The sequence below is a fragment of the Tasmannia lanceolata genome, unplaced genomic scaffold, assembly GCF_043159265.1.
Source record: "Tasmannia lanceolata isolate RefF3 unplaced genomic scaffold, GAP_Taslan_0.1 ptg000013l, whole genome shotgun sequence".
Lineage (NCBI taxonomy): Eukaryota > Viridiplantae > Streptophyta > Magnoliopsida > Canellales > Winteraceae > Tasmannia > Tasmannia lanceolata.
The window spans coordinates 14951342-14963656 of record NW_027518690.1 but is presented as its reverse complement, the minus strand read 5'-3'; the positions used below and the strand labels follow the sequence as shown (position 1 = coordinate 14963656).

The 12315-nt window shown below is 38.8% G+C and overlaps 1 protein-coding gene across 1 annotated transcript; it reads left to right on the top strand.

The window, feature by feature from the left end:
* The first annotated feature begins 2275 nt into the window (after nt 1-2275).
* Nucleotides 2276-12279, top strand: LOC143889874 (protein NUCLEAR FUSION DEFECTIVE 4-like). The gene is made up of 3 exons (XM_077394258.1): nt 2276-2748; nt 10137-11074; nt 11380-12279. The coding sequence occupies exons 1-3, from the start codon at nt 2413-2415 to the stop codon at nt 11894-11896; spliced, it is 1791 nt and encodes a 596-aa protein (XP_077250373.1). The 5' UTR covers nt 2276-2412; the 3' UTR covers nt 11897-12279.
* The last annotated feature ends 36 nt before the right edge of the window (nt 12280-12315 follow it).

The following is a 12315-nucleotide window of genomic DNA, read 5'->3' as shown; positions in this document are numbered from 1 at the left end:
CTGTTCTTAGGATTAGCTATCCTACTTGAATAATTTTTTCTTGAAATTATCTTCTCCTCAGTTCTGCAGTTTTGTTGTGATAATACTTTATCCAAGAACAAAGGTTGACTTGAATTGAAGATAGCAAGTACATTCAAGTATAAAATAAACCTTGCTATCCCCATGGCGAGTGGTACACTGATACCCCTATCAAAGGTCCACCACTTTTGGCTGCACTTTTGCTAAAAGCCTAAAAGGCCATAGTGCGGTGTGACACTATGGGCCACCCCTTTGTAGTGTAAGGGAAAAGATATATTCGCCCCTTTTCTTCCACGGGCCACCCCTTTGTAGTGTAAAAGTTAGTGATAAATACACTTATAGGGGCTGGCCCTAGGAAGAATAGGTGATTAATATATCTCTTGTTATTCAATTCTCCTCTTTGGATGCCACGCAGATTAGTCTTTATTTGTGATAAGATTATTTTAATTTAATATGAATCCGATCTTGATTGAATGGTCCTACGACCTTGATCCATTAGGGCCCGTTTAGGATTCATCAGAGAGAAAAAAAACGTCTTTACTTTTGCAGGTCTCAATCTCATAGATGGTATGTCCCTTTCACATGGGACAATGATAATTAGGTTGTCCCTTAAGCAAAATGTGGGGTAAAATTGGCAAAAAAAATAAAAATGTTTAATATGTTTAAAGGGATGTACTTAGCAATTGCAAATGCAAGAGGGTACTGTTGAATCCAGTTATCATTTACCAGCACCCGGTCCAGCCTAGTACATTAGAAGTATGTTATAACCATGGGGCCGATAGCCCTAGATGGGTAAGATTTGGGCACAATGTATCGGATCGGATCTTTGTTCACTAGATCTGTATCTTAAGATCTAAAATTATTTGGGACCGTGATCCAGATGTAGCCACAAAATCCGATGAACTATCGTAGATCCAAATTGTGGGCTCTGGCCATGGTTCATTTACGTCTATTAACAAGGGGTATTTTTGTAACATTCAAAAATCTTAATCAAAAATGAAAAATAACATTAAATATTGGGCAGTGATAAATCAACCCCCTAACATCTTAAATCGAACCCCATCTCGCTTTCTCTCTCTCTGCATTGCCCTACATGGGGTCGATTTATCATTGCCCTTATTTCAAATCTTTGTTTGGGAAATGATATCACCACAGCCATGTTTTAATAATTGCACTAACTCAGCCTGTTTTTCTTTCCTGATTGGCTTGTGAGGCTTTTTGGGAACTGTAATAATCTTGGACGGCTCTTTAAATAAAAAAGACGAAGACAAGATAGGTCAGTGAAATTATTAAAACATGGTTTTGCTGATATAATTTTCCTATTGTTCTTAGGAAAATATTTTCCAGACGGAACCCCATTTTGAAAAAAAAAAGAAAAAAGACTAAATTGAAAATGACCTCTGATTTGGCCATTTTCATAGTATATTTTGGCATTCGTAGGGATTCGAGCTCTCTTCATTGTCTTCTTGCGCACGTGCCACATTGTAGGATCCCATTCGTTTTACAAAGAGAATTTCCATTTTGCTAGTACCCTCCTTGTTTCTATGACGAATTATCCACTCTCTTGATCTTCTTCCCTCTTCTCTCTCGTAACCCTAACCCCTAATTGTATAAGGTGCAACTTGGGTCGGGTCGGGTTGACCTTTTGTTAAAAAATGAATAGGAATCAGCATGAACCTGACCCGATTTTATGGTAAAAGCTCAACCAGAATTCCCAAAAATCGACACGTTGCACCCTTACTAAAAAGTGTTAGTCCTGCGACACTCCAATTCAAAATAGATAGTGACCTAGTCTCACAATGTAGGATCCAAAAAGCACTACAAAAAGTATCCAACAATAAAGTGATCCGAATGGATCATGACGAGGACAAGTGGATCCGTGGATCTCTAGAATCATTTTTATCTTTCTCAGTATGTTTTGGGGAGCATTGGAATAGGAATATGTCAATTCCGATTCCTATTCCGATTCCTGATTCCAGCAAGCCAAACACACCCTAGCTATACTGCTATAGCCATTAAAATATACACCTACTTTTGGTGTATGCACTGAATGATCAATTCAATCCAATTCTAAACTATTGATGAATATGATGGCTGTAAGACTATTTGATTATTAAACCCCCCAAACACTGGCATTTTCCGTACCATACAGTGGCATTTTAGTATTTTTCAAAAATTCAAAGGGCATTTGTTGTTCCCCTACAAATAATAGCAAGAGAAAATGAAAATCCACACATGATTTAAATACACAGAGCCATTTGTCGCCATTCTGGCAGAACCCTGTCTTCCTATCGGAAAACAAAAAAAGGGAAGAAAACCCAATTCCTATTCTTTCTTAAATTTTGATCTTTCTAAGTCCTTTTCGGCCAAATTGGGTTTTGGATTCTTTGTAAAATGCGTAGATTTCAAGAGGGTTTTTCTAATTTTATCAACAACAGATGGCTTGTTTTTGTAGCAGCAATGTGGGTTCAATCTTGTGCAGGAATTGGGTATTTGTTTGGGAGTATTTCACCTGTGATAAAGAGTTCTCTCCATTATAATCAAAGGGAGATTGCTAGGTTGGGTGTGGCAAAGGATCTTGGAGATAGTATTGGATTTCTTGCTGCGAGTTTATGTGAGATTTTGCCTATTTGGGGTGCTTTGCTTGTTGGGGTTATGCAGAATTTCATTGGGTATGGTTGGGTTTGGTTGATTGTAACTCGTAGGGTTCCACCTTTGCCTTTGTGGGCGGTGAGTTAATTCTTTAAAAAAATGTTTTTTTATGGGTTTGGTGATTTGATGCTGGAGGTTATTTCTAAATATGTATAGGAATTTTTTGAAAGTATTATGTACCAGTAGTTTAATAAGTAGGAATTAGAATGAACAGAAATATAAATCAAAATGTTTTGATAGTTAATGTCCCTCATTCTGCACTAGGTTTGGCTGTGTTTGTTGACAGTAAAAAAAAAAAGTGTTTTGATTATGGACTTGATGGTTTATTTTTATTTTTTTGTTACTGGAGAAAGAAATTTGCTCCTTTTTTTTTTCTTTGCATTTAGGCCCTGTTTGGATTACAGGAATTTTTTTTTCTAAAATTTATAACTTTTTTACACACCAATGAAGATAACTTGAACTGACTCTATTCAATTTTTATATAGAGTGACTTTCAATTTTTCTTTAAATTGTGGAAAGAAAAAATTTATAAGAAAGGTTTTTCTTGGCTTCCAGCCAGTTGAGATTTCTGGAATTGTTGCTAGTCTGGATGGTTAGATGCGTGGAAGGAGATAGTGTTTCATCATATGAAATGGGTTTTTCTTTTTCCTTTTCTTTTCTTTTTTTAATCAATCTTAATGGCTGTTTTTCAAGTTCTGATGTCATGAATGGATAGAATCTGAGATTTTTTTTTTGAATGGTTATAGAATCTAACATTTTTGTTTAAATTATTCTGAAAAATTCAAGTTTTTATATGACCCAGATGCATAGAAGAAATCCATGACCTGTTACTTTGTTAGGTACCTAACCTAGACGTCAAAAGCTCTAAATCTGATGGAACACGTTAGGCTAGGCTCTTTAAACCTGCCCCACACGAAGATGGGTCCCACCTAGTCCCACACCTGGGTAGGCCCCACTCAGGACTGTAACATTCCACCATGCTTCCGCATTTGCTGTTCTCGGCCCACTCTGTAACGGCTATCACTCTGGCATTTTTCGCGGGTAGCCTTTTTCCCAGGTCGCCCCTTCCGTGGCGGCCTTCTATGTGGCAACTTCACTCTGGCTTTTTACCAAGTAGCCCTTTTTAGTCCTCTCCACGGGTGGGTTGCACCTTCCATGACTCGAACAGAGGACATGGTGGCTTCTCTGATACCAAATGTTAGGTACCTAACCAATACGCCAAAAGCTCTAGAGCTGATGGAACACTAGACCCTTCAAACCTGTCCCATACCAAGCTGGGTCCCACCTAGTCCCATACCTAGGCAGGCCCCCACTCAAGACTGTAACATACTTAATATGTTTTCCCTTTCTCTCTCTCTCTGGTTTTTGAAGGGCAGTGTTTTCCCTTTCTTTTGTTCTTAATAAAAATTAGAAAATTTTGTATCTTTTTAGTATGATTCATATGCATGGAATAAATCAGTGGTCTTAATATTCTTGAAACCTTCTGTTTTAATGGCTGAATGGTGATCACTTATAGATTTATGTGAAAAGGTTTTGTTGTTAGGTCATATGTGATATTTGTTTGATATTTTATTTGACTTGCTAATGCATGCAAGAAGTTGTTGTTTTGTTCCATGAATTGTGATTTGATGGGATTGCCTTGCGTAGTTTAAGTATGATATTTTTTTTTGAAACTAGATTGTGTAGTGCTAGATTAGTTTGAAACCTTCTGTGATGGATAGAACAACTTTTTGGGTACCTCCATCAATATCTGTTTGTATTCGTTTCATTTGAAAGTGGTTGATAAGGCTCATCTGTTGCATTTTAAAGCAGGATGGGTAGACTAGGCAATTTTCAGAATCTGGAATGTAAATGCTGGGTATCTCAGTCATGCTATTAAAGTTTCTTGCCTTAATTCAGAGATAAGTAACTTGCCTAGTTTTTTCAATTGATACCCGTCATTATTCAAAGGGAAATGATTTCAGCACTCCACTGTTTTGATAAGATGCGCGCAGCATCTTGTCGTTTAGTATTTTAACTTTTAAGGGCTTAATAGAGCTTTTTGACAACTGTAAAATCCCCCTGACAGCCCTTTAAAAATGCTAGACGATAAGATGCTTCGTGCATCTTATCAAAAACATTGGAGTTTCGATATCATTTTTATGTTATTATAATAATTTGGTATTTTTCCATTCAAAAAATAATAATTTGGTATTTTTGGGAATAATATCTTTGGTATTCTAAGGTGGTTTACTTTTGGTTCTTTTTCTTCTTAGATTGTGGTCAGGTAAATTTCTCTACTCGAATACTATTTGGGAAAAAAAAAAAAAAATTCTCTATTTGAATGGCGAAGGATTTTCCTTGTCATGTGGCATTTGCGGTTTTATTCAGAATGCACCTAACTCGATATCAGCCCTTTTTTCCTTTTTTTTTTTTGGTTGAAGAATCTTTAAAAGAAGGTGTTTGTTACTTGTGTCTTTGTCTTTTGAATGTGACGAAAAACCTTCAGATCCATGTTAAAAAATTTCCTTTTAAATTATATATTCTTTTGGTAACTGTAAATATTTGTATAATTTCTTTCATTAATCGTCAATCCCCTTACAATGAAGTTATAGTTTTTAAACCTGGTTATCTGAAGCTGACATTGTACGGGAGCAATGTTGCCCTACGCAAGTGTTATTCCCTCATCTCCATCAAGTTATCTTTTAGATTTCATCATCTTGGTTCATGTGAAACCCAATTTTGTTCCTGCGGAATTGCTGATCCATTTTTGTTTTCCAGTTGAATGCCTTGTCTTCTCTCAACCCAAAACTGTTTGTCTTAATGCTTGGTCCAACACATACCTTACCTTGGAATCCAATAGACTCTCTCAAAAGCATTGATATAACTTACCCTAACCATCATTTTCATAAATGTCCAACAATGTCATCCATCTAACTCATAACCGATCAACATTAGCCAATCCATTTACCATTACTATACTATCCACACCCTAAAACCTATCATGGCTTCATGCTCATGTAACCGAAAACCCAAAATCCATCATTTGTTCCTCCATTATTTTTCTCATTCTCTCTAGTTCTCTACTCAATTCTTGTTTTGCTTTTCTGTTTCCTGTATTTTATTTGGTCATTTTCTTTATCTTTATGCGAACAACTTAATGATATTTTACTTCTTGGACAATGGCTTCCTTTGGATCAAACTCATGTAGAGAATGCTTAGCTTCTCGAACTGCCATAGGGTTGTATCTTTCTCCCATTTACAATGAGTTTATGCGATACTGTTTAAATTGTACAGTGTCAGTCTTATCTTGCCATCTATGGGTGATTTTCATCTCTTAAATGGGCTCCTCATATATGGGTCAATCATTTGTACAATGGACTTTAATTTTTTTTACGTAGACAGTGGATTCGATGTTATTTTAACATGTGTGACTTTGTGGGCTTACATTTTTGCCCGTATATGTTAATGATATTTCCGTTTTGGCCAGTCAAAGATTTCACCATGTGGATACTTTATGTTGAATAATGTATTAGGATACTTTAGACATTACTTATAGTAGTTAGGGGTATTGTAGTCATTATACATTGTTGCCCAAGTTAGGGCCTATATATATACATCATTTACATGAGGAGCTCCCTAGTGGAGACTCTCTATCTTTCACTCTTCTTCTTCCTCTCTTTTCTCCAACCCTAATCTCATTTCTAACATGTTATCAGAGCCAATGGGCTGATCCTTCAAGAAGGAAAGAAGAAGAGTCTATCTCCCTCCGCGCCATCATCTCTTTCTCTCGTGTCTCTCTTGTATCTCATTTTCCTCTCTTTATCTCCCTATAGTTCCTCCTCAAATCTTCCCTAAGATATCTCTCCCCTATTGTCTCTCTCGTATTTCTCTGTTTTTATTTCAAACCCCTAAAATCTCTCTCGGTATTTTCTGTGTCGTCGTTTCTCTCTCGACAAACCCATTTTCCTCGGCCGTATTTATTCTCTCTTTCTCTCGTTTGGGTTGTATGGATTGTTGTCTTCTTGTCTTTCATCCTCATCTTTGTTTTTCTCCATCTATATTTGTTTTGTTTTCATGTGTCGCTTGTCTTGATGGTGTCCTCCTTGTCTTGTCATCTCCGGGCTCATGTAGTTTCGCCCGAGGGGAGTGTTGTTATGTTCCCTAGTCACTCTTTGTCTTCTCGGCTTTATGCTTTAGCTCCTCTTTTCAGGGCGATGGCTTCCATATCCATCGTTAGTCGGCTCTCTTACAGGCGACGGTCTTTTCCTGTCGACCTCTATTTTCCGGATGATATCCCCATCGTTGGTCGGGCTCTTTTTAGGCGACGATGTTCATGCCCTCGACCTAGTCTCCATACGATGGTGTCCCTATCGTTGGTTTGTTTATCTTTTCCCTCATTTTCTTCTTGTCTTCAGGCAACGATGTTCATGCTATCGACCTTGTCACCAGACGATGGTTTCTCCATCGTTGGCTGGTTATCTTCTCCATCTCTTCTTCTCTACGGTTTCCCTATCGACCTTGTCTTCGATGGTTTCCCCATCGATGGTTATCTTCTATAGGCGTAGTGCTGCTTAGCTGGTGTTCCTGCTTGTGGTGCTTCGTCGTTGCTCGCGTGTGCACCTTTGGTGTGCCTTTTTTGCCCAATGGATCGTTGCTATTCCCCTGCCGAGGTGCACGGTTCGATCCTTTGTGTTTCCAGACTTATTTGTCGGGTTCTCATTCAAGGGGAGACCTGGATGTAATTGCTCTCGCCGTAGTGCTACTTCAGGAGAGTTGTTCCTTTTTTGTGGCCGCTGATCTCGACAACCGTATTCTCATGGTGCCGTTATCTTTTGTTATGCTTTCTTTGTGTATTCACCACACCAGCTTGAGGAGTGTTATACCAAGCTGGATGTGTGTGTGGGATTATGTATTTTTTGTTATTTTTAGTTGTTTGATGTAGTTTTCTTTGTACCAAGCTGGAGTTCCATAGCATATACACTCCAGCTTGAGGGAGGGTGTTGAATAAGGTATTAGCGTACTTTAGACATTACTTGTAGTAGTAAGGGGTATTGTAGTCATTGTACATTGTTGCCCTAGTTTGGGCCTATATATACATCATTTACATGAGCTCCTTAGTGGAGACTCTCCATCCTTCACTCCTCTTCTTCCTCTCTTCTCTCTAACCCTAATCTCATTTCTAACACTTAAGAATTATCTTGGAAAAAGTTTTAATGCAGTACAAGATTAGTTACTATTTTAGCATTTCATGCATTGGTTGGTCAACTTAAGAATATGCTCTCTTTCAGTATAATTATTCTCTAGACTTATTCGTTGAACCTTGTCACAGTAGATGTCCTTATATTTCATTTCCCATTTTCTTGTTGGAATAGAAAATTGGTGAATTACTATAAAAAAAATTCAGAACATTTTAGGACACTTCAGACTGATAACCAAATAGGTTTGCTGAGATTCTGAGTATTCAATGGTGAGGTACCTTTTTTACACACCATTATTCATCATTATCTACAAATTATACTAACTACTATAGCTATTGAACGATACCAATCACAGTCTAACAATCTATAGACTGCAACTGATATGCTACTAGACCTGCAGTCTACAGTTTATCATTTTTTTTTTTTTTTATGAAAATTGACTTTCATTACCAAAAGGTTTTACAATCCAGGAGAGAAGATGTCCCCAAAATAGGTGGCAGCTATACCCGTGAGTTACATTAAAAAGCTATGAGGATACAATGGTGAAGATTTTACGATAACACTATTCTACACCCATCTCAACCTCATCAGATGAGGTTATAATTGAAATAGAATCCAATAATACCCCTTCCTTGGCTAGTCGGTCCGCCATTTTGTTGGCCGATCGTCTTCGGTTTTCAAGTCTTGCGCGGATTGTGCGTACTAAATCCCTTATTTCAATGATGTAACTTTGCAGTCTCCATGGCCCTTTAGATTGATTAGTGGCCCAAGCCATTGTGTTGGAGGAGTCACCCTCAATAATGAGGGAGCCGTGATCGCTTGAAGAGTACCACTTAAGGCCATAGTGTAGAGCTCTAACTTCCGCTTCGTTAGCATCACAAATTCCAACCGACCCCAAGTAGCGCATCAATACCTTCCCGTTTGCATCACGAACAACACCTTCAATCCCGGCCTTGCCCGGGTTGCCGATCGAGCTACCATCAAATTTCAACTTGACCCAACACGTCTGTGGGGCTTCCCACTTTGGAGCTATCTTTTCCACAATCTTCCTTTCCCATACCACCGCGTTCCAATTTCTTAGTATTTCACTAGCACCATAATTGATCCCTCTCTTTTCTTTAACCCATGCAACCAGCTCAATTTTGATTTCTAGTGTAACCCGATCCGTCCTCTTCACTTTTCCTTCAAATATTCGATTATTTCTTTCCTTCCAAATGTTCCATATGATGGCATAAGGGAGGAGCTTCCACATTGCTTGACCCGTATCACCAAACATGCTACTGGTCCCATGCATTAATACCTTTCTAATTTCTTTTGGGAATGCCCATGTAGTCTACAGATTATGGATTTGAAAATATTTTAAACTAAATTCTCTAGGACATAAAATTGTAACCTATACATATTTTGTGCATGCATTATGCCATGATTCAGTTATAATTAGATGCTTAGAAGTTAGAAGTTATGCCTACAACACTACATAGAAGAATGTTGGATGCTAGTGTTAACTTACCTAGTGTTTAAAAACGCGGATTTGACGCGGAACGCGGCCAGGAAAAATCCTTGTCGACTCAACGCGGATGCGGCCAAGAATGCGGTTGACGAGGTTGACGCGGTCATAACTTGGGAGAGTCGAAGGAGTTTAATGACTATGTAGGGCAAAACGCGGAATGCGGATGTGGTGCAATGCGGAACGCGGCGGCCAAGGCAAAAAGGAGTCGACTCGGGGGAGTTCCTTGTCGAGTCAAGGAGTTTTTGAACACTGAACTTACCAACTTCTCCAAAAGCTTAAGCTGATGGAGGCGTTATTTATCTTTTATACTTTAACACTCCCCCGCACGTGTGGGCTCACTTGGCAAACACGTGGCACATGTGGTCCCACTTTGGGCCGACCATCGCATGTGGATTTTTGCTATCCGGGAGGTTTGAACTCGAGACCTTTGGCTCTGATACCACGTTAACTTACCAACTTCTCCAAAAGCTTAAGCTGATGGAGGACTTGTTTATCTTTTATACCTTAACAGCTAGAAAGTAGAAACCCAAAGCTCAATCATGCCATCTCAAGTGAGACGTAAAAGTCTCAGATTATACAGATCGGTCTTGGACAATTCATGTGTTTTCTGAAGCTGGCTTTTGGGCTAAGAAAATAAAATAACCCACTTTATCTGCATTGTTTTAGCCTTGCTTGTAGGTGACATCATCTTTTGGTTTTTTATTGAATCAACTGTTGCATTATGCCATAATCCTGTTTTGCATTGTTAATGTTCTTAACTGATTGTTGATGTACAGATGTGCATTCTAATATTTATCGGGACAAACGGAGAGACTTACTTCAATACCGCCGCTCTGGTGTCATGCGTCCAAAACTTTCCAAAAAGCAGGGGTCCTATAGTGGGGATATTGAAGGGTTTTGCTGGTTTAGGAGGTGCAATTTTGACCCAGATATATGCTATGTTAAATGCCCCCGATCATGCAGCTCTTATCTTCATGGTTGCTGTTGGACCCTCAATGGTAATCATTGGTCTGATGTTCATTATTAGACCAGTCGGAGGCCACAAACAAGTGCGACCTTCTGATAATTCCAGTTTCACATTCATTTATAGCATTTGCCTTCTTCTAGCAGCTTATTTGATGGGTGTCATGCTTGTGGAAGATCTAGTTGACTTAAACCATATTATTATTATGCTGTTCACAGTCATTTTATTTGTACTTCTGTTGGTTCCTATTGTAATTCCCTTGATGTTGACCTTTAATTCGGACCCAAGATCTCCGGCTGAGGAGGGACTTTTGTCAGAGTCTCAGAAACATGAACCTAGTAAATTCGGTAAATCCACTGATGTGAATGAGATTATTTTAAGTGAGGTTGAGGACGAAAAGCCTAGGGAAGTAGACTTGCTTCCAGCATTGGAGAGGCAAAAGCGAATTGCGCAGTTGCAAACTAAATTATTTCAAGCAGCAGCTGAAGGAGCTGTGAGGGTTAAGAGGAGGAAAGGCCCGCATAGAGGAGAGGACTTCACCTTGAAGCAGGCATTGATTAAGGCTGATTTTTGGCTTATTTTTGTCTCTCTTCTTCTGGGTTCTGGATCTGGTTTGACAGTCATCGATAATCTGGGTCAAATGAGCCAGTCTCTAGGCTATGATAATACTCATATATTTGTATCCATGATCAGCATTTGGAACTTTCTTGGCCGTATTGGTGGTGGCTATTTTTCTGAGATTGTCGTGAGGTATGATCTTACTTTCATCACCCTTGAATACCATTTTATACCTCTCTCATTCAACATTTATTTCACACCCGTAAATAATAACTTAGTTTATGGAAGGGCTTTCCGTTTCAAAAACCGCCGTATGAACTCAAAATATTCTTAAGATGATTATATAACTCCATCATTTCATGACCCATAATTCACATATTAGTAATACAAATGTACCGGCATCGTTTCATCATGTTTTGGTGCAATTAAAACCATGGGTTACTAGACACTGGAAAGATTTATCACTCCATGATCTTGTGATTTTTTTGTCTGAACAGGGATTACGCATACCCAAGGCCAGTAGCAATGGCCGTGGCTCAGGTTGTGATGGCTATTGGCCACTTCTTCTTTGCTATGGGGTGGCCCGGAGCAATGCACGTTGGAACTCTGTTAATCGGGCTTGGATATGGGGCTCACTGGGCTATTGTTCCAGCTGCGGCATCTGAGCTGTTTGGCTTGAAAAACTTTGGAGCCTTATATAATTTCCTCACCATGGCCAACCCTGCAGGTTCACTAGTTTTCTCTGGTCTCATTGCTAGCACTATATACGATCGAGAAGCAGAGAAACAATCTCATCTACACCAGAACCAACAAAACTCCGCTTCCATGCTTGTGGGCATGTTTGATAGTGCATTGGGTGGGGAAGAGACACTGAAATGTGAGGGTGCCATTTGCTTTTTCCTTACCTCTTTAATTATGTCAGGACTCTGCATCATTGCATTTGGCCTGAGCTTGCTTCTTGTGCATAGGACCAAGATTGTGTATACCAATCTTTATGGAAGAGCTCGTACTTGAGTTTCTTTTTTCAGAGGAACTACGAATACAATGTTTACCTCTAGAAATGATGACTTCTTTAAGGATTCGGTGGACACTTTCTTCATCTGTTACCTGCATTCTTTGGATAATCTTTCTCAGTAGAAAGAGATTGTAGAGGAAGACTCCTAAAGAAAAGCACTGGGTCCAGATGACTTGTCTCTATTTATTTAGTGTTGCGTAATGATATGATGCAGTGCTATATAAGTGTTCTCCTATATTGTTTTCGATATTTACTCTGTGAGATTTGTGTTTATGCCATTTAAGATTTCTTCTAGTTATGGAAGGAGAATAATATCAGTTTATTTCTTATTTGAATTTTTAGTTTCTTCAATCCTAAGGCAGATCTTCAGATTCAGTTATGACATTCCATCTGGTAGTGCATGCACTCATTGCTCTTA

Excerpts from the sequence above, each read along its gene's own strand:
- LOC143889874 (XM_077394258.1), top strand. The coding sequence starts at position 2,413 with ATGCGTAGATTTCAAGAGGGTTTTTCTAATTTTATCAACAACAGATGG. Across the intron at positions 2,749-10,136 it reads CACCTTTGCCTTTGTGGGCG|ATGTGCATTCTAATATTTAT; the intron begins GTGAGTTAATTC and ends GTTGATGTACAG. Across the intron at positions 11,075-11,379 it reads TTTTCTGAGATTGTCGTGAG|GGATTACGCATACCCAAGGC; the intron begins GTATGATCTTAC and ends TTGTCTGAACAG.